This window comes from Mesoplodon mirus (genome assembly GCF_964341445.2).
Source record: "Mesoplodon mirus genome assembly, chromosome: 4".
Lineage (NCBI taxonomy): Eukaryota > Metazoa > Chordata > Mammalia > Artiodactyla > Ziphiidae > Mesoplodon > Mesoplodon mirus.
Genome location: NC_138979.1, coordinates 101842812 through 101869444, shown reverse-complemented (window position 1 = coordinate 101869444; position 26633 = coordinate 101842812). Strand labels below are relative to the sequence as shown.

At 48.2% G+C, this 26633-nt stretch overlaps 2 protein-coding genes across 7 annotated transcripts in view; both read right to left on the bottom strand.

Moving 5' to 3' along the window:
• Positions 1-26633, bottom strand: part of FRMD5 (FERM domain containing 5) — a gene marked incomplete at both ends in the record, with an annotated part of 356038 nt that overhangs the window by 19392 nt on the left and 310013 nt on the right. For 4 of the 6 annotated variants that reach the window (XM_082617375.1, XM_082617373.1, XM_082617374.1 and 1 more), the window contains 5 exons: positions 7337-7424; positions 10391-10514; positions 12697-12794; positions 22014-22092; positions 22322-22364. In XM_082617375.1, the coding sequence (XP_082473501.1) occupies positions 7337-7424; positions 10391-10514; positions 12697-12794; positions 22014-22092; positions 22322-22364 (432 nt within the window). Of the gene's footprint in view, positions 1-7336; positions 7425-10390; positions 10515-12696; positions 12795-22013; positions 22174-22321; positions 22365-26633 lie in introns of those variants that run through there. The other 2 variants (XM_082617372.1, XM_082617377.1) reach the window with 2 other exon arrangements.
• LOC309802259 (uncharacterized protein) lies at positions 5522-6221 on the bottom strand (the record flags this gene model as incomplete). The annotated part of the gene is made up of 2 exons (XM_082617688.1): positions 5522-5769; positions 6101-6221. The coding sequence occupies 2 exons, from the start codon at positions 6219-6221 to the stop codon at positions 5522-5524; spliced, it is 369 nt and encodes a 122-aa protein (XP_082473814.1).

The following is a 26633-nucleotide window of genomic DNA, read 5'->3' as shown; positions in this document are numbered from 1 at the left end:
GGGCTCAGGTTCAATCCCTGGTTGGGAAGTAGGATCCCCCAAGCTGCACAGTGCACCCGAAAAAAAAAAGAGCGTGGACCAGCGTGAAAACACAAACAAGCAGCCACAAGTTTCCCAGTTTCTTTCATCTAACAAGCCATTCTCCTTGTGAGCCTGCCCTTTGGATTTGTATGTGGAAGGACAAGTTATGTGACAAAAAGAGAAGGAAATGAGGACCAGGAGAGAAGTGACACAGATGGCAGTAAGCTGTTCCTCAGCTCTTCCATCTTATCAAGCTGGATTCTATCTTTTCTCCCTGTCCCCTGCCCATCCCAATGCAATCAGCACCCACAGGACTGAGCCATTAATTATCTGGGAGGTGGAATAAAAACTCAGGTCTTGACAGCCCCACAGCAGATATCGCCACGCCCGCTCTACATCAGGTAACAGTCAAAAGACTTTAGCTTGCTTCTGTGGTTGTGAGATGACAAATCTATTTTCAATTTTTCATCCTTGTGGAAGGAGCTTCAGCCTTGGTTTAAGAACCCAACTGTGCTTCTTGTTTGCTCTGTAACCTACTTGATTCCTTCTCTGGACCTCAGTTTCCTCATCTGTAAGATGAGGACAATAATACATACTCCAAGAAATACTATCGATACTTCCATCCGATTTTAGGGAGATGGCCTAAATGATGTACTGCCAGGACAAGGCCACTGTGTTTTTCTTGGGGAGGGGATGGATTTGCACAGTCATTCATGTTCATACGGAACCCACCATCAAACTTGACCTGCATCAATACATCATCATCAAATGTTCACCCTAAGACGATCACTCTGTCTAGAGAAGGATTTTTGGAAATCATAGTACTGACTGGTTCTTGGAAATAGGGACATCTGGCCATCTTTGCCCAGATCTACCTATGGATACAATGAAGTAGGCTTCTGTCTGCTGCTTCCCAGAGGACATCCTGGATGTGACTGAGTCAGGACCACAGCATTCTTGGTTGTTATGCCTCTCAAAGTCAGCCATCCCCTCTCTGGAGCACGACTGAAACTAATTCAGTCTGGGTGGATGAAGCCTCTATTATTCTTAAAAAACCTGAGAGAAGAAGATTCCATATGCTCTTCCAGACAGTGGTGCCCATTCCTGAAAGGGCTCATAGCTGGGGACCTTCACATTCAATCAATCATGAAAACCACCCAGTTTCAATACACTTAAACACAGCCACAAGAAGCCAGAGTGGAAATGAGGAGGAGGAGGCAGGCCCCCTGGAAGAAGCTTGGCATCAACCCGTGACAGCTCAGAAATGGAAATCTTGGCAGAAACGTGCCACTTAAGTGGCTTTAGTTCTTCATTTTGGCAGTAAACCTAACACACTCCCCGCAGTGTAGCCAAGAGGGGCCCACCTGAGGGGGAGGGCAAGTCATCACTGATGCTTCTTGTTCTGCTTCTCTGAGGTCAAGGGCAACGTGTCAAGATGGGGAGCGGGTTTATTTAGAGAGGAGCTTTGGTAGCTGGATTATGAAAGTAATGATCCTATTTTAAGAGCAGGCGAATGACACTATCATTTTATTTGTGTGGTTGATCTAACGTAGACCCTGCTGAAATCAATTTTCCCCTGGTCTATACAAAACAGACATAAAGCCATTTGGTGAATTTACATTACATTTTTCTATGATGATTTCAGTAGTCTCGTAGGTCTTTTGTCCTCTCTTTATCAGAACTGGCAGTGAGTCCCGCTTTGTTCCTAAATAAATGCCGTCTCTCCAGATGGAAGACCGTGAATGATAACTGAAAGAGCACAGCACTGAGACTCCACAACTCCAAGTTCGAGTCCCAGTACCATCCTTGCCACTAACACTGGACATGTTAGTTAGTTCCTCAGAGCTCAGTGTTCTCATCTTAAAAAGAAGACAAGAATGTCTTCTTTTTTTTTAAAATAAATTTATTTATTTTATTTATTTATTTTTGGCTGCATTGGGTCTTCGTTGCTGCGTGTGGGCTTTCTCTAGTGGCGGCGAGCGGGGGCTATTCTTCGTTGCGGCGCACAGGCTTCTCATTGAGGTGGCTTCTCTTGTAGTGGAGCACAGGCTCTAGGCGCGGGGGCATCAGTAGTTGTAGCATGTGGGCTCAGCAGTTGTGGCTCATGGGCTCTAGAGCACAGGCTCAGTAGTTGTGGCACACGGGCTTAGTTGCTCTGTGGCATGTGGGATCTTCCTGAACCAGGGCTCAAACCCGTGTCCCCTGCATTGGCAGGCGGATTCTTCTTTTTTTTTTTTTTAAACATCTTTATTGGAGTATAATTGCTTTACAATGTTGTGTTAGTTGCTGCTTTATAACACAGTGAATCAGCTACATGTATACATATATCCCCATATCTCCTCCCTCTTGCTTCTCCCTCCCACCCTCCCTATCCCACCCCTCTAGGTGTTCACAAAGCACTGAGCTGATCACCCTGTGCTATGTGGCTGCTACTCACTACCTATCTATTTTACATTTGGTAGTGTATATATGTCCATGCCACTCTCTCACTTTGTCCCAGCTTACCCTTCCCCCTCCCCATATCCTCAAGTCCATTCTCTACGTCTGCGTCTTTATTCCTGTCCTACCCCTAGGTTCTTCATAACCCTTTTTTTTTTAGATTCCATATATTTGTATTAGCATTCGGTATTTGTTTTTCCCTTTCTGATTTACTTCACTCTGTATGACAGACTCTAGGTCCATCCACCTCACTACAAACAAGTCAATTTCGTTTCTTTTTATGGCTGAGTAATATTCCATTGTATATATGTGCCACATCTTCTTTATCCATTCATCTGTCGATGGACACTTAGGTTGCTTCCATGTCCTGGCTACTGTAAATAGAGCTGCAGTGAACATTGTGGTACATGCCTCTTTTTGAATTATGGTTTTCTCCGGGTATATGCCCAGTAGTGGGATTGCTGGGTCATATGGCAGTTCTAGTTTTAGGTTTTTAAGGAACCTCCATACTGTTCTCCATAGTGGCTGTATCAATTTACATTCCCACCAACAGTGCAAGAGGGTTCCCTTTTCTCCACACTCTCTCCAGCATTTACTGTCTGTAGATTTTTTTTTTTTTTTTTTTTTTTTTTTTGCTGTACGCGGGCCTCTCACTGTTGTGGCCTCTCCCGTTGCGGAGCACAGGCTCCGGACGCGCAGGCTCAGCGGCCATGGCTCACGGGCCCAGCCGCTCCGCGGCATGTGGGATCCTCCCAGACCGGGGCACGAACCCGTGTCCCCTGCATCGGCAGGCGGACTCTCAACCACTGCGCCACCAGGGAAGCCCCTCTGTAGATTTTTTGACGATGACCATTCTGACCAGTGTGAGGTGATACCTCGTTGTAGTTTTGATTTGCATTTCTCTAATGATTAGTGATGTTGAGCATCCTTTCATGTGTTTGTTGGTAATCTGTATATCTTCTTTGGAGAAATGTCTATTTAGGTCTTCTGACAGGTGGATTCTTAACCACTGCGCCACCAAGGAAGCCCAAGAATGTCTTCTTGGCAGTGTTATTGTAAAGATGAAATGAGATTGGGACTTCCCTGGTGGTCCAGTGGTTAAGACTCCACGCTTCCACTGCCGGGGGCACAGGTTCGATCCCTGGTCGGGGAACTAAGATCCCACATGCCGTGTGGCGTGGCCAAAAAAAAAAAGATTAAATGAGATAGTGTAAGTGGCTGGCATGTGGAGGCTCTCAATAAATGGCACCTTCATGATTCATGATAAGGCTGGGCTCACGTGGTAGGTCCGACCACTTCAAATCCTTGACAGGGCAGGAGGCCACAGTCTGGGCCGGCAGGAGACCCAAGGCAAACAACCAGTCCCAGGCCCCCTGGAAGGAACAAGATGCTGAGAGGTTGGAGAGGTGTCAGGGCCGAGGAGCAGATGCAACACTGGGCTGTCAGTGGTTTGCTCCATCCATCTCCTCCAGCAGCTGTAGGCTTGGTCTGCTAGGGGCTCCTGCCAGGAGTTGGGGGCCAGGGGAAAGGCAGAGAGCTCAGGATAGCTTGTGCAAGTTCAGAGTTTGGGTATTAGTGTAAGACAGCTAGCTACTGGAGCACTCTGGCTGTCCCACCCAGATGGGTAGGATATCCTCTTCCTAGTCCCAGGGCCAGGCAAGGACCCTCTGGGCAGAAAGAAACCATCAGTGTGGACAGAAAGAACAGCAGCTTCTTAATCAGTCCAGGAGAACAGAGCCCGATCGAAGCGTTGTTCTGATCTCATTTAATCATCGAAACGATTCCTCTTCTGTCCTCCCTACGGCTGTGTGCCCCAGATTCCCAGGGCCCAGTAATAGAAATCATCAGTATTTATTACACCAAGCACTCCAGCTTATTTCAGCTCTCCTTGTAGCAACATTAAGGCGAGTGCTTGGTAGTCTATCACCAAAGTGACTCTAGTTAATGACAAGAGTAAAGGCTCCCAAACTGTTCTCCTTTCTCAGGAGGGCCGAGGGAATCCTGAGCCAGAGCCTAATGAGATGAGCCGCGGGGTCTGCAGCAGGGCCCTGATGTGGCCCTGGATGAGCAAGAAGTATGGGGCCCAGGAACAAGGGAGTGGAATCCCAGCAAGATGACTCCTCCCACCTTCTCCCCAGAGGAAGTCTCCTGGCGGCTTCTGCTCCTTAGAGATATACAGCAGCAGGAAGTGACCTTCGTTCATGTATTCTTGCTCTGCCACTCAGGGCCTTCCTTGTACATTGTGGCCTCCTGGAACCTTCATCTTCTTCATCTTCTTGTCTATAAATCAGGAAGAATAATATCCACCTCCCAGTGCTGGCATGAGGATTAAATAAGAAAGTAATGTGGAAGGATTCCAGTGGGCCTGCTAGGGAAGGTGTGCCACAAACATCTCTTCCCTCCTTCCTTTTAGGAGTGGGTGCTGTGGGGATGAAATGATATGATATATGGGACTGGGCCTTGTGCAGGGCCTGGTATGAAAGCCGGTTCCTTCCTGTAGCCTCTTCACCTCCCTGTCTGTTGGTGGACAGACTCGTCAAAGACAGGCCTGAGCCAGGACCCCTGCAGTCCTAGGGTGCATGTGGATTTGGGCTGGACACCAAGCTGGCTGCCGCTGTAGCTTCCAGACCCCCATAGGCAACAGCAGAGAATTCCCACCCTGCTACACTCAGTTGTCATGCTCAGGTTCATTGTCAGCCCACCTCTACGTGCCATCAGGTGACAGCCCTGCCTAGGGACCCATCTCTGAAGAGGTGGGCACTCTGTGTGGCCTCAAGGGGACTGGACAGATGTGGGTTAAATGCAGAGGTGACCTGGCATCTTCTGTTGACCATATCTATCTTTAGGCAGCTATGTCTTTTTTTTCCCCCTTCTGACCAAAGGTCTCACGTATTTACTACTAAACCAGAGCACTAGTGCAGAAACACGCAAAGAGAAAAATAATTTTCCCAATAAAACACACCCAGCTGGTCAGACGGCAGTGATGTTCTCAAAGTGATATGGTAAGATGCAAGTGGCCTTGACACAGCATAAATGTGTGCCACTTCATATGCGAGGCTCCTTACAGACCCAGCTTGGTTCTTCTCCAATGTCTTCTCTTGGAGTTGTACCTCATTTTATTACCAGTTTTCATTCCAATCCATTGGGGAATGGGATGATTCTGCTTTTGTTTCTTGGCCAGGAATTGCTTGATCCTGAAAGTCTTGTGAGAAGACAAGACTTGTGAGCCTTGTGAGAAGACATGGAGCAAATCCAGCCGCACATAGGATGGCGGAGAAGAGAAGAAGGCAGCTGTTGTCTTTTCAGGTCCTGAAGTGACTCAGCGGTTCAGGGAGCACAGGTGTGGAGTATCTGCTGAGGACTTTCACACGGATGAGGAAAGCGAGGCTCAGAGAAGTTTCTGAAGGCCCCAGGAAGGAGGAGACCAGTCCTGGAGCCAAGGCCAGCTGACTCCAAAGCTCTCTTCAGTCCTCTGCAGCCCCCTGCTGATAGTATCTGAGGAATTTATGCAAGTTCAACTACATCGGTTGTACAGAAGGCATTATTCAGGAAGCTTTGCTAATTCATTTGTAAATATCCATATGTCTTTTTTTTTTTTTTTTTTGGTATAAAATGACATGAATGTGTTTTCTGACAGTACTGGCCCCCAAGAGCACAGGGGTTATCTTCAGTAGGCTGTGCTGGTAGATAGGGACCTGTGGAGCTGGGGGGGTGACCAGGTTTCTGAGTGCCAGAATGTTCTCAAAGTTCATATTTGACATTTCGGCATTAAATCCTATGCAACAAAAACATCACCATCTCCTCACCAAGCGGCCAAGGGAAACGCAACTCTGCCTCCACATCACTGGGTTCCTCGGTTTCTATTCTATTAATTTTTATTGGAAACTTATGGTGCCCCTCACTTATTAGGAAGAAGAGGTCAGTGTTTGAGAATCAGTTTCACTTGTGATACTGGGGTCTCTCCAGTAGTGGAAAGAGAGAGGCAAAGATTTGGAGAAACTGAGGCAGAGACCAAAAGTGTCAGAGCAGCTGGGATGAGGAGATGAAGCGCAGGGACCCGGCCACAGAGAGACAGGAAGAGGCCACGGGTCTCCACTGTTTTCCATAGTCTCGAGTGGCTGCCTGAGCTCGTCTCTGAAATGCCAGACTCACGTGAGTAATCACAGAGGTTCCTCTCTGGGCAGAGCCTCCCTGGCTGGTTCCTGTCCCGCCCTCACACGCACATAATGGAATTAAACGTGACTCCACTGCAGTTCCACGCAGTGACTTAGGCTGCTGCAGTCAATAAAAACCCACTCTTGGAAGGAAACTAGATTACGGGTCAGGGAAGGGGGGGCAGTGCGCTGAGCCGCCTCTGATCATTCCCTGTGGGGGGCTTCCCCCATTCCTCCTCTCTTCACTTCCACCAAATTACTCACTGCTGCCAAAGTGGGGCCCCGGTTTCCAATTTGTTATTTAGATGGACTTTGTCTCGGACCCTCTGACATCGATGTGGCACCACAAGATTATGCAGCGTGGAATCCAGAGGAGTTTTCACAATGAGACATTTTCTCTGGCGTCTGTCACTAAAAAAGCCAATCATCCCAATATTGAAGGGGCTGGTGGCACAGGCACGTGGTCCCTGTCTGTCTGTTACCCTCTAGAGCAGCGGTCCCCAACCTTTTTGGCACCAGGGATCACTTTTGTGGAAGACAATTTTTCCATGGACGGGGGCGAGGGGAAGATGGTTCAGGCCATAATGCGAGTGATGGGGAGTGGCAGATGAAGCTCCGCTCGCTCGCCTCCTGCTGTGCGGCCCTAACAGGCCGCGGACTGGGGACCCCTGCCTAGAGGGGGCAAGGTCAGCGCAGTCTCCGGCCATGGGGGCAGGTCTCACCTTACACGGGTGAGGGTCCACTCCGTATGTCTCCAATGTCTGCGCTTTTCTTAAAAAGTTCAGCTCCGATGTTGCTGGTGTTTGGCCACTGGAATAAAGAAAATGGGATAATTTCAGGATTTCCTGCTCCCATAAGTTCCCCTGAGGTAAACTCAATTAGGAAGTGCTCAGGGTGTCTCACACTCTGATTTTTCCATAGAGTGTGCTCCCTGCTCCATCCTAGGACCGAATTCAGAGACTCTTATCTAGGGTCAAAACCTTGGAAGTCTTCAGAGTGAGGCAGGCTACATAATGAATGACATGGGCTGAGTGTAACACAATAGGGAGTGGTGGGGACTAGGGCAAACTGGGAGTGCCACCCCGTCTAATGAGGGCAGCTGCTCCTCAGCTGTAGTCCTGGAATGCAGTCTTGGATTGTAGTCACACCAGAATTGCTAGGTGTGACTTTTAAAGAGAATTCACAGATACCGATTTTTATGTGGCATTTCGGTTTTAAGTACTATGGGGGCAGAAAAAAAATACATCTGTAGGCTGGCTGCAGGCCATCTGATCTAGACTGAAACACAAAGAAGGGACCTGTATATCTTGCTGCCTAACCCTCTTCCTTTACCAAATGGGAACACAGGAATGGAGGGTAAAGAGATGCAACAGAAGACAATGCTGAGCTCCTCAGACTCCACAATAGCTCTGTCTGCCCACAGGGTGATGACTGTGAAAAGGAAACAAGCAGAAAAAAGGAAGAAACCAGCGCTGGCACCAAGCCATCTGAAGAAGGGGACTTCAGCATCACTCCCCTCCTGGCTGCCTCTTTAGCAGGGGCATGGATGGGCTCCACACAGAACCAGTGCAGGATCACCACAGGCTGTCTCAGGGTCCAGTGCCCTGGGAAGCTGACCTCCTTCTACAGATGTGGGATTGGCTTCAGTGTGAGGAGGTGTGGGCAGTTTGTCAAGTCAACAACTCTGACGGCTGGTGGGCAGGACTGAAACTTTCTAAGTTCATCATTTGCCTCAAGTAATATGGCAGGGCAGGAAGACAAGCCAGCCTGAGGGAGAAGCAGACCAGATTCTCTCTAGTGTCTTTCTGGAGAGGCATCAATCAATCAGCACCTCAGCAGCTTCTGTGCTGCCCCGTATGAAATACACCATAAACTATAGTGCAGTCTGGGCCCTCAAGGAACGCATGTTAGAGTTGGAGAAAGGAAACACAGACATATTTTTACATTATGAAGACGAGGCTGAGCCTGTGTTAGTACCTGTGTAAGGAGGCATTTTGTAGAATGCAGATGTTTACACCCACCAGCGCACCTGAGACACAGGGAAGGTGTTTGGAAAATGCTGGCACATCAGGTAAAGGACCGGGCACCAGAGGCATCTGAGCACCACTACCCCTTCCAGGGAGCCTCCTTATTCCCTGTGTGGAGACTGGAGGGCTCCGTGGGCTGCATTCACCCTCAACCCTCTGGGGCCCTCAAAGTGGGCATCCTTTCCTGGGGGATCCCCTGACTTCTATGAGGTTTCTGGAGGACTGTCCCCACTGCTCTGACATCTCCTAAAACCCTCCTGGCAGGGCCTCCCTGCTGTCCCAGCACACCCTTGATCTCTCCTTTGAATGAGCCAGGAGCCCTCACACATGTGTTTATTCTGACCTGTACCACAAGGGGCCACTATTCCCTAAGGGTGATGGGAGGAGCTCGGCAGCACCTGCACAGGGAGAGGGTGGGAGGCGGCTAGAATTCCACCTCTGGTAGGTGTCTCCATTCCTCTGGAGGGTGGGGACCAGTCCAACCACACAGTGGGCAGGTGGTCTGTTTATAAGGCTAAAGAGGCTTTGGGGACGTATTTGTTGATAAAATCTTTAAGTGAAGGTGAAGATTTTTTGTTTCGGGGGGCATCAGGTAGGAACTAGTTTAAGGTTAATGTTATCATTAGAAATATCTTTTTCCCACCCCTTGGACATTGTCCTTCCCCAGAAAGGTAGTTACAAAAACATTTGAAAAGATTTTTTTTTTTTTTTTTTTGCGGTACGCGGGCCTCTCACTGTTGTGGCCTCTCCCGTTGCGGAGCACAGGCTCTGGACGCACAGGCTCAGCGGCCATGGCTCACGGGCACAGCCACTCTGAGGCATGTGGGATCTTCCCGGACCGGGGCACGAACCCGTGTCCCCGGCATCGGCAGGTGGACTCTCAACCACTGCGCCACCAGGGAAGCCCAAGATTTTTTTAAAATTGCACTGTATTAATATGATAGCAGGTTTTATTTTACAATGCTGTATTGTATATAAATTTTTTCTTCATAGTTTATCACTTTGGGGAATCTGTGCTCCAGTGTGCCATACAAAGTAGAGCCTAAACACCCTTTTGTTGCTTTTTAAAAAACCATCCTTTGTAGAAAACACTATTTCATATGGGTGAGAGGATGCATTGATGCTATTTTATGGGATGTGGCCCATTCTGGGTGACCTAGGAGAATCTGAGGAGGACAAGCCTCCTGCTTCCAGCTGCTTCTCCCCTCCTTCCCTCAGTGCAGGGGTGTGGGGTTGAGGAAGCAGTGCTGAAGACACACCCCTGAACGAGGTGCTCTCAAGGTACCCACACCAGCTATGAATCAGGCCAGCCCTGTGCGGTCCCATCCACTGATCCAGAAGCCCCCTGTCACTGTCACGGACCGAGGTCGGAGGCTTGCCCATTTTTCCCATCCCCCCACTCAACCCCTCCTCTCTTCCCTCTTCTGCTCTTTATGTTTTCCTTTTCCTTTTCCCCAGTTCATGATTCTTCCCTCTGTCTCTTCATTTATCTTAGTGGAGCAAATACCTTTCAGAGGCCAATCCTTCTCCATTTTCCTTACAATATAGCTTCTCTCTTGCCTTTAAGCCTCAGCCTACAGCACTGTTCTTGGAGAGGGAGCCTTGAGGTTGTACTGTCAGTGATCACTGAAAATGGTACATCCCAGAGTCTGGAAGCCTGGGTCTGCAGAAGCAGAGGGTGCAGTGCAGAGGCTGTGTGCTCAGGCTGTGAGGGGGACAGTGGCCTGGCCTGAACCGAGTGTCACGCACCTGAGTTCTGTTTTGTGAATCTCAGCAATCTTCCTTTCCAGCTTCTCTGAATGTTTAGGGAAAAACTGGAACTTGGAGCTGTAGCCTTCAGGGTGTTTTCCTGGGTCATAATCCCCAATCTCCGCTTGCAAAAGGAAAGTAGAGGAAAACAATTGTGGAGATAGATAAATCATCACTAGCAAAGCAACAAGAGATTAACACAGAAAGCAAAAGCCAAAGTCTGCACCAGATTTGCAAAGAACAGTGGATCCTGAGCACGGGTGTGAGTCAGGCAGAGGGCATGTTCCTCTGGAGCAGGCCCACCTTTGTCTTCCCAGGTGTGCACACTGAGTTGCTATCAAGGCCAAGTAGAGATGGTAGAGCTGACCCTGCGTTCTGAGGTCACCACATGTAAATTTGCAATAGAAGAGCAGAAGCCTGCACCATGGCCCACAGGCTCCCAGAAGAGAGCCTGAGAGCAATGCTCTTTGCGGCAGCACAGGAAACTGTGAGCTTGATCAGAAAGACAGAAGCTTTGGGGCCTGAGCCACATCCAAAGTCTAAATCTCATTTTGAGGATTTTAGCAGGGACACAGCAAAATGACAAATGAGCCATGACCCAAACTCAGAACTCAACTCTCAGTCCCAATCAAATCCAATCAAGTGAATACATTTGAATAAATATTCACTGAGGGCTGAACAGGTGCCAGGCCCCCTGGAGAGGGCTGCAGAGTGGGAAGACTGGCTATAAGCAGAAAGTGCCGCTGAGTTCAGGAGCACCAGGTCCTAAGGCTGACTTCTCCGTTCCCAGCAGGGGGTGGGGCTTTCTCGTCCTGCAGATTCACAGAGAGTCCATCCCCAAAGCTGCTGAGATCTCAGATCTGGGGGGGCCAGTGGGCCCACGCTACTCCCTGCAATGTGTTCCTAGGTCAGAATCCAGCCTTCTCAACACGCAGCATTCCACAGGGAACACTGTGTGTGTCAGGAGGAAGGATGTTAAGAAGTTCAGCTGCTTTGTGGTTGTCTTTTCTCCTCCCCTAGTGAGAACTACAGCCAGTGCAGATGAGAAGTCTTGAGCGGGGAGTAAATATTAAGAGGAAAATGTGCCCTTTTTCCACAACTGAATATTGTTCTGTGGCACAGGTCTCCTCATCGTGCCTTCCAAACTACTCGGGAATTTCTATCATTTAGCAAGAGACTAAAGGCTTCCCTGGGCTTAAAGTCTGAAGTGATCTTGAGCCATGGAGTCATTTATTATGATTTTACTTAGAAAGGTCCAAATGGGAAACATCATTGTTGGATATCAATAACTTCTTTAAATTAAAAAAAAAAAGAAAATTTCAATATGGTTGTCAGGGTAAAACTAGAGTTTAAAATTTCACTTAGATGGGACCAGGTTTTCCTTTAAAAATGAAAGGAGTATCTTTGGGTACCTTAACGTTGGCAAGTACCTTCTAGACTTCAAGCTTAGGAGGTTTTTTAAAACAGGAGTCTCAGAAGTCAAAGTTGCAATAGGCTGACTTTTACATTCTTAACGCAGCTGTGATATTTTTTTTTGCCGGAAGAACTTTAGTTTCTTATTGGCAAGCATTTTTTTAGGTTCTGTTCACAAAGTAGCTTCCTGGAGTTCACAGATTTCTGATTATGAATTCAGATTCTTTGATAGAAACTTCATGATTTTAGTGCTATGGTCCAAAATAACCCAGTGACAGCTTCAGGCCAAAGGACTAAGAGAAGTCTACGAACTTAGAATACTTAGAAGTCCCCTGCATTTCCCGAAAGGAGAAAGGATCACATATGAAGAGTATGTACCTTTCCCACTGTTTTGCAAAAACCGCCAGTCTGGGTACTGGCTGAGTACAACCCCAGCTCTGCCTTCTTTGCATGTTAGAAAATGGGATTGTTACTTGGAAACATTTTTAACTTAGAGCACTCTGAATGGAAAGGACTCTGAATGGAAAGGTCTCTAAAACAGATACCAGAATTCCAACGTGCTTCACATCTTTGAGATTTGAATAAAAAGACAGGAAAAAGCTGATCTGGATTACTCTCCAGTGTCTTGATAACTTTATCAACCAAGGGTGCAAGGAAAGCCACCCCCCCGAACAGAGTCTGAAGGGGCTGCCAGAAAGACTTTAGGTGCAAACAATTTAAGGTTGCAAGGTCAGGGCTTCCTGGGTCTAGGGAGTCCAGGCAAAGTCCTTTAACTCGGGCTCTGTTTCAAGTTAGATACTGTTTATATCCAAGAAGTAGTCATCTGTGGTAACTGAAATAATGTAATCAGTACTTAGCATGAAAAGCAAATTTATCCTGTCAAAAGTCATTACCTTGAAGGATATAAGCTGCTAACAAGGCAGCATCTGATGTTTTACAGAGGAGGCGGCCGTGGTACAGATCCCTTTTGATCTGCAGGAAGACTAAATACCTGGAGAGAAAACAGAAAATGAACTATAAAGGATTTCTTTGATTGCTTTAAAGACATAAATATGTAATATAAGCCTATCAAAATCTCTGTCAGGACACTTTTACTACATTAAAACAAAAATCTCAAAACATACCACAGAACAGATAACATTTTTCATTTCCCTAAAGGCTCTTTCAAGCACTTTGCCCTGACCTGATTTTGAAGTTCAATTCAAAACAACCTGTCAGTTTCCTTCTGTAGCTCAAAACAGAAATGGCGGGCTTCCCTGGTGGTGCAGTGGTTGAGAGTCCGCCTGCCGATACAGGGGAGACGGGTTCGTGCCCCGGTCCGGGAGGATCCCACATGCCGCAGAGCGGCTGGACCCGTGAGCCATGGCCGCTGAGCCTGCGCGTCCGGAGCCTGTGCTCCGCAACGGGAGAGGCCACAGCAGTGAGAGGCCCGTGTACCGCAAAAAAACAAAACAAAACAAAAAACAGAAATGGCACCTCCTGGTTAAAAGTATTGTCCCCCAGTGCTGGGATTTGGAAGGAGCCAGCCCCCCTCAATTCAATGCCGAGAAAGAAACCTGTGTCATAAGAGAGGGGCCGATGGGGCCTCTCTCCACCTTGGACTCTCGCTGACATTGCCTCTTAAGAAGCAGAAAGGTGGTGAAGGAACTAGCCCTGGGGAGAGTTCTGCCTCGGCTTGCCAAGTCAATCTGTCCATATGTGGAATGGCCCTCATTACGGGCAGAGGTCAACCAGACCTCTCAGAATTTGAATAAGGTGTAAGAAGAGGCACTGCAGGAAATGCAGAAACTTGTGGCTAATATTTCTTCAACCGTAGGAAGCTCTCACCTCAGGTGGAAGCAAGCTATTAAGAACAGCTAATAGTAGCTGATGTGTATTGAGCACTTACTATTTCCCAGTCCAGGACTTACACACTTGACATCAGCATCTCATCTAATTTTCGCATACCACGTTGAGATATATATTGTTATTATCTCCCTCTTTTAAGATAAACTGAGGCTTAAGTGATTTTCTCATGGGCACATAACTGGTAAGTGGCAGAACCAGGATTCAAATTCAGGACTGAGGTTGGCTCGTCATCACTGTGTTATTCTACCCTCTTTGCACCTATAACTGCTTTGTAGTTTCACAAGTAATTGGGTGGACTCTGTTGCCATGGGATGGAACTGTTGACGTTCCATTCTGAAAGGTCTTTACAAGGAGTGGGGTCTCTGATGTTCATAACCTCACAGGTGCCCTGAGAAGAGCAGAGGCCAGGGGTATCACACCCTTAAGTGAGTCACCTACCACAGTGGCTCCTTGGCGGTGGGCATTTGTGGTGGTTTAAATATGTCCACAGGGAATTCCCTGGCAGTCCAGTGGTTAGGAATCTGCACTTTCACTGCTGAGGTTATGGGTTCAATCCCTGGCTGGGGAACTAAGATCCCCCAAGCCACGTGGCATGGTTAAAAAAAAAAAAGTTCACAAATTCCTTGATACTCCTCATTTCTAGAGGTAGAGCTTAATTCACTCCATTTCAGTGTGGGTTAGACTCAGTGGCTTGCTTCTAACAAGCAGACTAAAGCAGGAGTGGTAGTTAGCGTCTGACATCTGAGACTAGGTCAGTGTCCCTGCAGCTTCCTCCTTGTGCTCTCCTTCTCTTGGATCACTCACTCTGCTCGAGGACACTTAAGCAGCCCTATAGAAAGGTCCATGGTGAGGAACTGAGGCGTTTTGCCAACAGCTAGCAAGGAACTGAAGCTTTCTGCCAACAGCCATGTGAGTACACCATCTTGGAAGTGAATCCTCCGGTCAAGCCTTCAGATGACCACAGGCCCAGCCAACCGCTTGGCTGCAACCTCAGGCGAGACCCTGAGCCAGAAGCACCCAGCTAAGCTGCTCCTGAATTCCTGACCCACAGACACTCAGAGATGAGAAATACTTTTATTTTAAGTGAAGTTTTGTGGCATTTTGTTAAACAGCCATAGATAACTACAGCATCCTCACAGGAGTAATGGGAATATGGTAAAATTCCCTTAAATTCCATCCGTTTGAACCAAAAAGAAATTGGGCACTCCCTGGACAACTAGAGGTGTTTCTGTTGCTTCTGTTTTCAGGCTGAAGAATAAAACAGAGGATTCCATGCCCACTTGATCATGTGAAAATGCTCAAAAGAAAGAGGACCAGTGACAGCACAACTTCTGGGGTGAGGAGGGGTACCAGCACGTGACTCAAGTCATTAAATAGAAACGAAGGAGCAATCAAACCTTCTTTTCCCCTAAAGCTTTGCTATTCAAAGTGTGGCCCACATAACAGGGGTGTCCGCAGCATCTGGGAGCTGGTTGGAAATGGAGAATTAGGCCCATCTGAGACCTACTGAATCATTTTAACAAGATCCCCAGGTGATCTATACATAGATTAAAATTTATGAAGCACTGTCCTAAGAAAATTCGCAAGCATCCTTCTAACCACATCAGGATGGACTGCCCTCCTCAAACCAAAGGGAAGGCGACTACTGTGGTCCGGAAGTTAGTAAGAACTCCCCTTCTTATCCCAAGCACTCCCACTCGGCCCCAAGGAAAACTGAAGGAAAAAGACATCGTGCAATGAGTAGTAATTTTTTAAGCTGGATCTACCAGATCAAGCTTGTCTTCACTCTGCTTCCCACGAGGAAATGCCACAGGTGTGTGGAAGGAAGGAGGCGGTGCTTCTCTGCCTCTCACGGCTTCGACTCCCACCTTCCACCGGCTTTGGCAGGATGTGGCAGCAAGCCTTTGGCCTCTTACTTACAGATCACTCCCGCGGCCTGAGTTCATGCATCACTCCTCCCACACCCCTCTGCTTGTCTGTGTTCAAAATTCAGGGACTGCACGTACTGGACTGAAGGAGATATTTCAAAGGCTCTGGATAGTGATCCTCAGGTGGTGGTGAGGAGAACACCCCCCCACACACCCCGGGGTGGAGCATGTGAGAGTCTGTGTATGGGTGCTGCTGGGTTTGAAAAGGCTCCTCTAGAGCTTCTGATTTGCCCTCCGAGGGGGACACACTCCTCCTCACAGTGAGAACCACGATAGGTGCATGACGGGTGCCTCAGGTGAGCTGGAAAGTAAACAAGGCTTTCCGCTGCTGGGCGGGGTTCCTTCAGACTTCAGAAGGTAGAACAGCTACAGGGAGGTCAAGGGTAAGGCTGTGGGAACACTGTCAAGCAATGGCGTAGCGACTGGAGGGGGAGGGGATGGAGGGGCAAGTCAACATCCTAAAGAAACACACCACAGTCTGCAGAGGACGAGATGAGCTCATGAAAGAATCAGCTGACAGCTTCAAGGGAGAGAGTTACACTAGGGGTCCCCCCTCCCTTTTCTCCCACAGCAGCTTCCGTCAAGCTTTGTGTTTTGTTCGTTTAAGGAGGTAACCAATGACTCAGTGTTGTTGGTCATGAAAATACATCCCACATGACTCATAGCATCCTCAGACCTATTCCCAAGAGGGTCTGGCATGTTCTCCCCTGCGACATAAGGGCCTAAGGAAGACTATCTTGTTGCCTGAGGCATTGTCACCAGGGCCACTGTGTTGCCAGGCAAGGGATCAGCCTGCTTATAATAAGCAGCTCATAATGAGCTCATAATGAGCAGGCTGGTTGGGCTCCCCAGTCTCAGACCCTCATAGTAGGAGTTACAGAGCCTAACTCTCACATTTTATAGCTGAGGAAACAGAACCCGCATGGTAATTCAGTGAGCTATGGTTAGGGAGAAAAGGGTCCTAAATGAAGTCAGGGGAGCTCTCTGTCATCAGAGAGAAATTCTCACTGGAATGAAAAAGAAATCAGCTTTAGACCAGATTTAAGACAAAAAGCTTTCTCTTTAGGACACTTTTTTGGTTAAACTTTGCCTATCTCCTTCTGGCTCCAAAGAGGATCTACCTCACCTCCAGTTTTGTTTAAATGCCAGGTTGTCCTAAATTGATGGAGGACCATCCAAAGGCAGAATGTGTGAGAGCCTAAAAGACGACCAAGGAGGGCTTCCCTGGTGGTGCAGTGGTTGAGAATCCACCCGCCAGTGCAGGGGACACGGGTTCGAGCCCTGGTCTGGGAAGATCCCACATGCCGCGGAGCAGCTAAGCCCGTGTGCCACAACTACTGAGCCTGTGCTCTAGAGCCTGCAAGCCACAACTACTGAGCCCACGTGCCACAACTAGTGAAGCTTGCGTGCCTAGAGCCCATGCTCCGCAACAAGAGAAGCCACCGCAATGAGAAGCCCGCCCGCCACAATGAAGAGTAGCCCCTGCTTGCCGTAACTAGAGGAAGCCCGCGCGTGGCAACAGAGACCCAACGCAGCCAAAAAAAGAAAAAAGATTCTTCAGGGTTAAAAAAAAAAAAAAAAAGGGGCTTTCCTGGTGGCGCAGTGGTTGAGAATCTGCCTGCTAATGCAGGGGACACGGGTTCGAGCCCTGGTCTGGGAGGATCCCACATGCCACGGAGCAACTAGGCCCGTGAGCCACAGCTACTGAGCCTGTGCGTCTGGAGCCTGTGCTCCGCAACGAGAGGCCGCGATAGTGAAAGGCCCGCGCACCGCGATGAAGAGTGGCCCCCACTTGCCACAACTAGAGAAAGCCCTCGCACAGAAACGAAGACCCAACGCAGCAAAAATAAATAAATAAATTACTAAAAACTCCTACCCCCAACATCTTCAAAAAAAAAAAAAAAAAAAAAAAGATGACCAAGAAAAACCCATGTATTTCTGGAACATGTACATCCAAGGAACTGGCTTTGGCATTCTGAGTTCTGATATCAGAGGGTGAGGATGAATCCAGAGATATTTCCCCAATTAAAGGTTCTGAACTCTGGAAAGCACTGGCAGCTCCTGAAGAGTTTCTTCCAGAAGATCCTTTGGCCCTGTCTTCCCTTCATTAGATTCTTTGCCCCTGGTTTCCTCTGTTTTCTGCCATCCCTTTTCCTAACTATGATCGTGTTTAGTATGTCTTCCTCCCCCATACTAGACTGCGGGCTCCTTGGAGTTAGAGATTATGTTTTGTCACTTTTAATATTCTTCTAGAGAGCCTATACATCCTGTGCCTATTCACCCTCCCTCCCACCCATCCATCCACTCATCCATCCATCCATCCATCCACTCATCCATTCATCCATTTATCCATCCAACCACCAACCCATCCATCCATCCATCCATTCAACCATCCCTCCATCCGTCCATCCAACCTTCCATCCATCTATCCATCTAGTTCTGAGCACACACATGTGCCAGGCACAGCCACAGGTGCTGGGAATACAGCAGAGAACAAAGCAGAGTCCTTACTCTTATGGAGCTTACATTCCAGTGGAGAGAGACACAATACAGCAGTGATATACTGAGTGCACGCTGTGTGCCACACACTGTACTGTCCAACACGCACTCTTTCAGCAGTTCTGTGAGGTGACAACTGTTTTTATCCCTGTCTCATCATACATGAGGAAAGGGTGTGATCAGAGATATTGTTGCTTGCCTTGTCACATATCTAGTTAAAGAACGACCTGGGATTTGAACTCAGATCTTTTTGATTCCTTCTCCCAGGATTGGCACACTAAACCTGCCACCAGAGTCCCCAGTGAGATAAAATAACATTTTATTGGAACACAGCCATGCTCATTCATGTATGTACTGTCTGTGGCTGCTTTCGCATTACAATGGCAGAACAGATTAGTTGCGACAGAGACCATATGGCCCACAAAGCCTAAAATACTTACTATCTGGTCTTCTACAGAAAAAGTTTGCCAACCCATCTTAGCCTAAGCCAGGCTCAAGTGATGTTCACTGATGGAATACATTACCTATAAACTCTATTAACTTTTTTTTAAAAAAATAAATGACCTGAAAAGTCTATTAACATTTTTTGAGCACCTGCTCAAACATGTGTCAGGCAGTTTGCTTCCTTTGGAAGGTGGGGCCCCATGTGCACTCAGTTTCCTTCTATTGATCTTTCAATGAGTTCGAACACCTGCAGCCCTTGTTAAAAGCTAAATCTGGTGCCTAATCCCCATTTTCTCTGCCTTGTCTCTAGCTCAGACAAGAAAATCTATTTATTTATTTAAAAAATGACAAAAGAGATTAATCAGGATTTGGCAACTAAATTTATCATCTGGGAAGCGTCCAAGAGATAAATTGAAGCACAGTTCTTCTTCATCCCCTCCTCTAAGCCTGGCTTTATGGGAGAAGCTGAGACGGCAGCGAAATTTAGGACTGATATTGCCAGGAAAAAAACCACACTGACAGCTAAATTAGTTTGGCAGGAAGGTGGGGTGGAGAGCTCTAAGCCAGTAATGAATTATGGGTATTGAATGAGGCTGGGGCAGGTACCCACTCTTTTAAGAGCAGCAGGGATGTGAATGAGGAGAAAGACGCAGCGAAGCCCAGGGCCTCCACAGAACGCCTCAGGGAGGGGGAGGGGCACAAAGACTCCAAATCAGGCCCAGGCACCCTGAGGTCCACACACCTGACAACGCTTGGAAAATGCACTCTAGGGAAGGAAGGCTGGTGAGGCAGAGAGCAAGGGAAAATAGTCGAGGATGGTGGGCACAGTTGCATGTGGAAGGGGCAGGAGCTCACATGCTTGCCCGTGTCTTTGAAGTTTGCTGACTTGGACAGAGGCCTGGCCATGGCTTTCCCAGCCCTCACAAGTTAGCTGCTTAAGTGTTAGGACTCTAGCTAGGACAGAAAAGGAGTGGGGATTATCACATAAACAAGGGAGAAAAGCCAGAACCAACTGTACTTGTGCCCCATGCAGAGCCCCTGAGGTCCGCGGACCATGTAATCGACCTGGCAGTAAACAGTGAGCCTTTGCTCAGTGCCAGGCTCCCTGGGGGTGTATTAAGAAGTACAAGACCCCGTGTAGTGGTTAATCCTCCCAACAAAGCTGGGAGGTACTATTACTATCCTCATTTTATAAATAAGGGATCTGAAGGTCAGAGAAGTTAAATATTTTATGTCCAAGGCCACATAGCCAAGAAGTAACAGAAACAGGATCTGAGCCTCCTGGTCTATGCTACTCCTTGGGTAGGAGGGTCTGTACATTAGTATCATGTAGTGACATTTGTTTTAGAAAATTGTATTGTTAAGACCTCCTCCTGGGACTTCCCTGGCGGTCCAGTGGTTTAGACTTTGCCTTCCAATGCAGGGGGTGTGGGTTTGATCCCTGATCAGGGAGCTAAGATCCCACATGCCTCACAGCCAAAAAACCAACACATAAAACAGAAGCAATGCTGTAACAAATTTAATAAAGACTTTAAAAATGGTCCACACATTGGGCTTCCCTGGTGGCACAGTGGTTGGGAGTCTGCCTGCCAATGCAGGGGACACGGGTTCGTGCCCCGGTTCAGGAGGATCCCACATGCCGTGAAGTGGCTGGGTCCGTGAGCCATGGCTGCTGAGCCTGCGTGTCCGGAGCCTGTGCTCCGCAACGGGAGAGGCCACGGCAGTGGGAGGCCCACTTACCGCAAAAAAAAAAAAAAAAAAAAAGTCCACACATCAAAAAAATCTTAAAAAAAAAAAAAAGACCTCCTCCTAAGGGCCCAGAGAACTATATATTTTTGTCCTTTAATCAAATCAGAAAGCCGTGTGTCTGTCGTGCTCTCACTGGCAGCCCTCTGAGTCGTTAGACCAAACCCTCTCATCCTTACTGTTGGTCCAGTGAGGTGCAGAAAAGGTGATCCTGATGCGAGGTGTTAGGAGGCTAGGTGCTAGGCTCTCAACAAAGATGTGTTAAATCTGCCCTGACATGTGGACAGGAGTGTGGACTTCTGGGTCTGCCCTGGCACCATTACCTCTTTCGGGAGAGAAAGGTGGGGAGGGAGGGAGGAAAGGAAAGGGGGGAGGGGGAGGGAAGCGGGGAAGGAGGGGCAGGTACAGAACTGTGCCAAGCACTCTGGAAGTCATGAGCAGGGCAGGCTAGCGCTTTACCAAAATTCCTCCCTGTTTAAGTGTTAAACACAGTGGGTCTACCCTTACTCTCCTGCCTAAAGCTACAGGATTGCTCATTAATATGGATGAGCTTGGTTTTCACAGGCAAAGTAGGGGCCACATCCACTTCCACATGGATTAGCAGAGCCTGCAGTTTCCATGTGCCCAGTAAGGAGCACGAGACTTGGTTGTAACTACACGCTTCACTGTCCTCAGTGCTTTAAAGTGGGTGGTGGGTGCGCTCAGAGCACCTGGAGGAAACAACCTTCCTGATCCTTTTGATTCCTTCGCAAGATTCCCCTCAACCTCCACTGGGGCTCATGTGGAGTTCAGGATCTAGAAATAGATCTCAAGGCCTTAGAGGACAAGCAGTCTCTACACTGGCAATGGCCTCGTCCCAATCTTTGCTGTCTCTAAGGCTTTAGGGAGGGGGCACGCAGAGCTGGCAGAGCTGTCTCTTCCTCGGCTCTAGGATTCCCTGGCATCGTCTCTTCACCTAGGGCTCCACCCTTTACAAGGTAACATCAAGGTTTTGCTAATGTCCAAATTACATCTTTCTAATACAAAAATTAAGGATCCCAGTTCAGAGAGTTCTAAATCTCTGAGGTCAGACTTTTAGAGTGAATTTGGCTTAGATACACAAAACCCTTGGGGGAGCTTTGAAGCCCCAATTCATTGACCCTCTTGTAGGATGGTGTGGGCACAGAGGTTCTTTCTCATCCCCAAGTGGTGCTGGATGAGACAGGATTCATTCCATGTAGCTGCCTGCCACAGAACACGATCCCCACAATGAAGACTTTATCATGGGCCTGATCCATAAGCACACGGGAGGTCACCCACTTGGATTTAAAATCTTCAGTGTTTCCCAGCTCGTTTTTCAGTGTCCTGCTTTGCCATTTCCCAAGTACATTAGGCTGCTGGAGTCTATTTCAAGCCCCTAAATAAGCAGCAACACGGCCGTCTCCAAAAACATCCATGGTGGCCACATCATTGGTAAAAGAAAAAAATGCTTTTGATTAATTCATTACTCCAGACCCCTTTGCAGATGACCAGTTTAAGATGAAGTATTCTTGAAGGAAAGAAGCTCACTCAGTTGCAATTCTGCTGAGGGGATGGGCAAAGAGAGCATGTGGAAATGAAATATAGAAGTAAGGCTATATTTAGGAAGAATTCCTTGCCTATCAGAGTTGGGAGCTTCCAAAGTAGAGGATCTAGGAAGTTACAGTTCCTCTTTCCTATCCTCTCCAACAAGTCTTAGAGGCTGAGGGACATGGGCTCAGCCTTACCTGGTTATTTCTTCTTTCAGGGCAGCAGGGTCTGCAGGGTAAAACTTCACGCGGAAACACATGGTGAATGGAGGCTGGGCTGCAGAGAAAAAGAGGTGCCCATCAGGAAGACCTTCCCAGAAAGATGACTGGGCTCCCTGCCCCACTGGGATGCACAGGTCTCTGAACCATCTGAAGAAAATCTTCACATGTTTAGGGCCAACTTACACTTAGAACAGTGGAAAATTCCCAAGACTCAGTGCAAGTGGGAGGTTTCCTCCCACCCTCCCCAGGGGTGAGGCTTCCGTCTTTTCATGGACAATACTTACATCTCAACTGCTTCACCACAGACTTTGTAAACTCCAACCAATGCTGAAACAGAGAACACAGAACAAGAAAGCCCTAATGAGAAGCAGTGTCAAATATAACTTGTTTTATTCAATTTAAAAAACTAGACAGATTGTAGCCCAGGGTGAAAGCGGCTCAGAAGCTTGTGATATGTAGGCTTGGAGAGTACAGAATGATATGATTTTCTGAAATAAGCTCTCCATGGAACCAGCTGTGAAGGGGGAAGAGATCCAGCTTCAGATGCCATTTCTGGGCTTCCCTGGCAATGCTGCCTTCCAACGTAGGGCGCCAGAGTTCCAAGCCATGTTTCTGGCATGCCAGTAGGCACAAATGAAAGCACATATGTGTGATGAGGACAGAGCCCCACCTGGCTTTAGTAGGGAAATACTCCCTTTAATGGGTTGTGTTTGTGTTATGCAGTGGGGACAGGATGACACACAGAGGCTATTGGTAGCAGCTCTAGAAAGCAATGGCAGGTGGAATTTCATAAATGTTGAGAAGGCAGGGATGGCTGGTGTATATTTCATCTTTGTTTGAGCAACGCATTGCCAACCCTTGTGTTAGGGAATACATACTCAGGATTCCTTGGCATCCAGGGATGTTTAAAATCTAAGTCTCATAAGATAACTAACCACAACCAATGTGTAGTATCCTGTTCTCCCTGGATTTTCACAGAGGCAGGACATGGTAGCAATGCATTTTTTCCCATGGTACTTACGTTTGGGAAAGGAAGCAACGAGAACGTTCTATATCAGTTTCCCACTTCTCCATGGATGCCTTATAAAATGCACTATTGATGTTTGTTGCTTTTATGATAATGAGGAACCTTGATAATTTGCAGAGAGCTAGAATTGCTGATATTTGGGGCGTGATTATCTGGAAGTAGCTTAAAACCACTGCTCTGTGAGGGCAGAAAACTCTGTCGTGCTTACCACTGTATCACTGGTGCCCAGCTCAGTGTTCAATGTGCAGCTGTAGAACAGGAGAAGGAACCAGGTCCACACCTCCCTCTTTTCTGACTACTTCTATTTAGTAAAACGTCTGGCAGAGTCCTCCCTCTGGCAGGGCCACGCAGACGCATCCTAGCCTCCCCCCTCGATGCCCAGCTCTCACCTTCTGGGCTGGGCCGTGGGTCACACAGTTAATGGACCCACCAAGAGCCAGTTCTTCCGTCAGCTCCACATGGATAATCTGGGCTGACATCCTGCTCTCTTGCTTCCTCTGATCTGAGTTCCCACGAGGCTGGCAACTCATTATAGCCACTCAGTGTGGTTTAAGAGGTCCTTCTCACATTACACGGCCCACTGCGGCTTGGCTTCACAGGGAAGCAAAGGCAGGAGATGAAACTGCATGGAAACAACTGGGGTTCCAGACCATGCCTATGAAGGCGGAGGAGGCCTGTCTGTGCGGAGCACACCAGAATTGTGGACAGTGAGAAGAGCACAGCAAGTATTGGGGACTCAGAAAACTAAATGCCCTGAGGCACTGGACCGATAGATTAAAATAAATAAACGAAGATAGAAGGAAGCTAAGTGCAATGATAGATCCATTATCAGCAGAAGGCAGAGAGGCTGAATGACAAAAGGCTATTCCCCTTGGCAATAGCTGGAGAGAAGACTTTAGTTTGTACTGGAGTGAGAGCTCCAGAAAGGAGTGAGGCTGGAGGAGACCGGGAGCAGGTGGAAAGAGGGTGGAACGCTTGTCCAAGAGAGGGTCTGGTAGAGAAATCTTGACAGGATCCCCCAAATATGGTGATGGCCAGAGTTACCTTTTGCAGCTCTCTGCCTACATCTGGGTCCCAGAATCACTAGCAAATTGATAACACTGGGTTGGGGAGGAGGGATCAGGAGAAGAGTAAAAAGAAGGTTCAGAGGGCGGAGCTTCCTCCTGCATGTGGGTGAAGGAGCCAAGGTGGTCCAACCTTCAGACTCTGGGGGCTTGAAGGAGAGGGTGAGAATAGTCTGAGACCAGGGCCTGAGTCAGGAACAGGGGAGGGGAGTGAGGGCAGCTCCTCCAGGAGGGACCAGAGAAATCCCAGACCCCATGGAGACCCCTGCAGAGCAAGCGATGATGGGATGGATGTGAGCAATGGGCTCTGCCACCCTGGCGCTCAGGGGAAGAGGTCTGGGGGGAGCAGGGAGCTCACCTCCTCCATCTCTATTGTGATCAGTAGATCTAGGACAATTCTTTACAGGTCCATTTCCCCACAGCTCTCAAGGACCCTCTCAAGCCTCCCTGCTCTCCTTAAACCCTCAATAAAAGCACAGAATCATGTCACTTTAGAGGCTATAGGCTATGAATTCAGCATGGAACCCCCAGAAACCACACAGGCTCTGGCATCAGGCAGGTCTGAGCAGGAGACAGGCTTTGCCACTTGCCTTGGGCAAGGTACATAACCTGTCCAAGACCGTCCACTCATCTGGAGAATGGATGGTGTAACTGTGGATACTCATCTCATTCGTGTTAAGGATCAAATGGCACATGTGAAACTCTTAGCTTCGTGCCTGATACACCTCATCTCTCAACGTCCACTGGCTGAAAGATCTAGGTTTATGCCCAGCGTGGAGCCTGGCACAAAGGAGTCACTCCATGAAAGTTTCTTTCTCCTTTTCCCCATTTCCTTATTTTTCTCTGTCTCCTTTGGCTTTTAATCTTTGTCATCTCAACATACTCTCTTATCCTCCTCAAGCACATGCTGATCCAACTAAAAAATAATGAACAGGATACATTTTACCCTTTTTTCTTCATATGCCACCGTCTTTGGGAGATGAAGAGATCTTGGGGTAACTGGTCTTCCTTCTTAAGGAGAAACAGCTCTGACTCCCCAAAATAAACAAACTACAACAACAAAATCCCTTTGTAAAAACCGTCTAAGACTCTACCATTACAGAGTGAACGGACACCTAGAGCATGTGAGGACATGTAGCTTCCTGGTGTCGTGGCACTTTGGGGGGTCTTATACTATCGTCCAGAGCTAAGGATAGTATTTATGACAAGACAGTGGGGCCTTTATAGGGTGAGGGGCTGACCTCAACACTCCTCAAACACCGGTGACGCTCAAAATTCTGCTGAGCCAGGAGGAATGAAACACGGCAGCAAAGTGGGGCAGGGTTTGTCAAAGGAAACAGATTTCAGGCTTTGGTTTCTTTCCTATAGCTCAAGTCTTCAGCATAAAACCCTAAATGTGACCTGGAGACACAACGGCTCAGAGCATCAAACAACAAAACAACACCTGGGGGCTTCTGTGGTGGTGCAGTGGTTAAGAATCCGCCTGCCAATGCAGGGAACGCATGTTCGATCCCTGGTCTGGGAAGATCCCACATGCTGCGGAGTGGCTGGGCCCGTGGGCCACAACTACTGAGTCTGTGCTCTAGAGCCTGCGAGCCACAACTACTGGGCCCATGTGCTGCAACTACTGAAGCCCGTGCGTCTAGAGCCTGTGCTCCGCGACAAAAGAAGTCACTGCAGTGAGAAGCCTGCTCACTGCAATGAAGAGTAGCCCCTGCTCGCTGCAACTAGATAAAGCCTGGGAGCAGCGATGAAGACCTGATGCAGCCAAATAATTAATTAATAAATGAATGAATAAATGAATGAATGAAACAAATAACACCACCTGATTCTGGCTTGGAGAGGGAGTTACCTGTGGCCCTGGGCACTGCTGGGAGGCTGTGCCCTCCAGGGCTCCAAGGTCCCCAGTGGTGACAGAGATGAAGCTCATGTTTGGAGCTATGAAAAAAATGAGTGGACCCACGAAAGGGGGGCCCGCTGGGGCTCGTGGTGACAGTGCTTTTGGAGGATGGTAGACGACAGTGGGTGTGGGGAAGGGAGGCAGTGAGGCCTGAACGCTTCTGCATACTTTCCCACTTCGGTGGGGATGCCAGAGAGAACCTCCCCACACCGAGCAAAGGGCTGATGGACGGAAGTTATAGGAACTGCAGGTGTGGGCCTGAAGGGTAGCTGGGCAAGTGGAGGGCAGGAACATGGCCCTATAACCCACTAACTCACCCACTCACCATTCCTTCAGCAGATATTTATTGAGCATCCACTGCATTCTAGGCCCTGTGCTAGTTCCATGGGTTACAGTGATGAATGAGATAAAGTCCACGCCCGCAGGGAACTCATATTTTTGCAAGGAACACAGGTAATCAAACAGGTGATACCAGCATGGTGTAATAAGTTCTACTCCAATAGGGGTAGAACAGGGCACATGGGGACACATCAGGGGGGCCCCTCAGTCAGAGTAGGGGTTAGGGAAGGCTTCCGGGAAGAAGTCAAAGCCTAAGCTGAGACCTT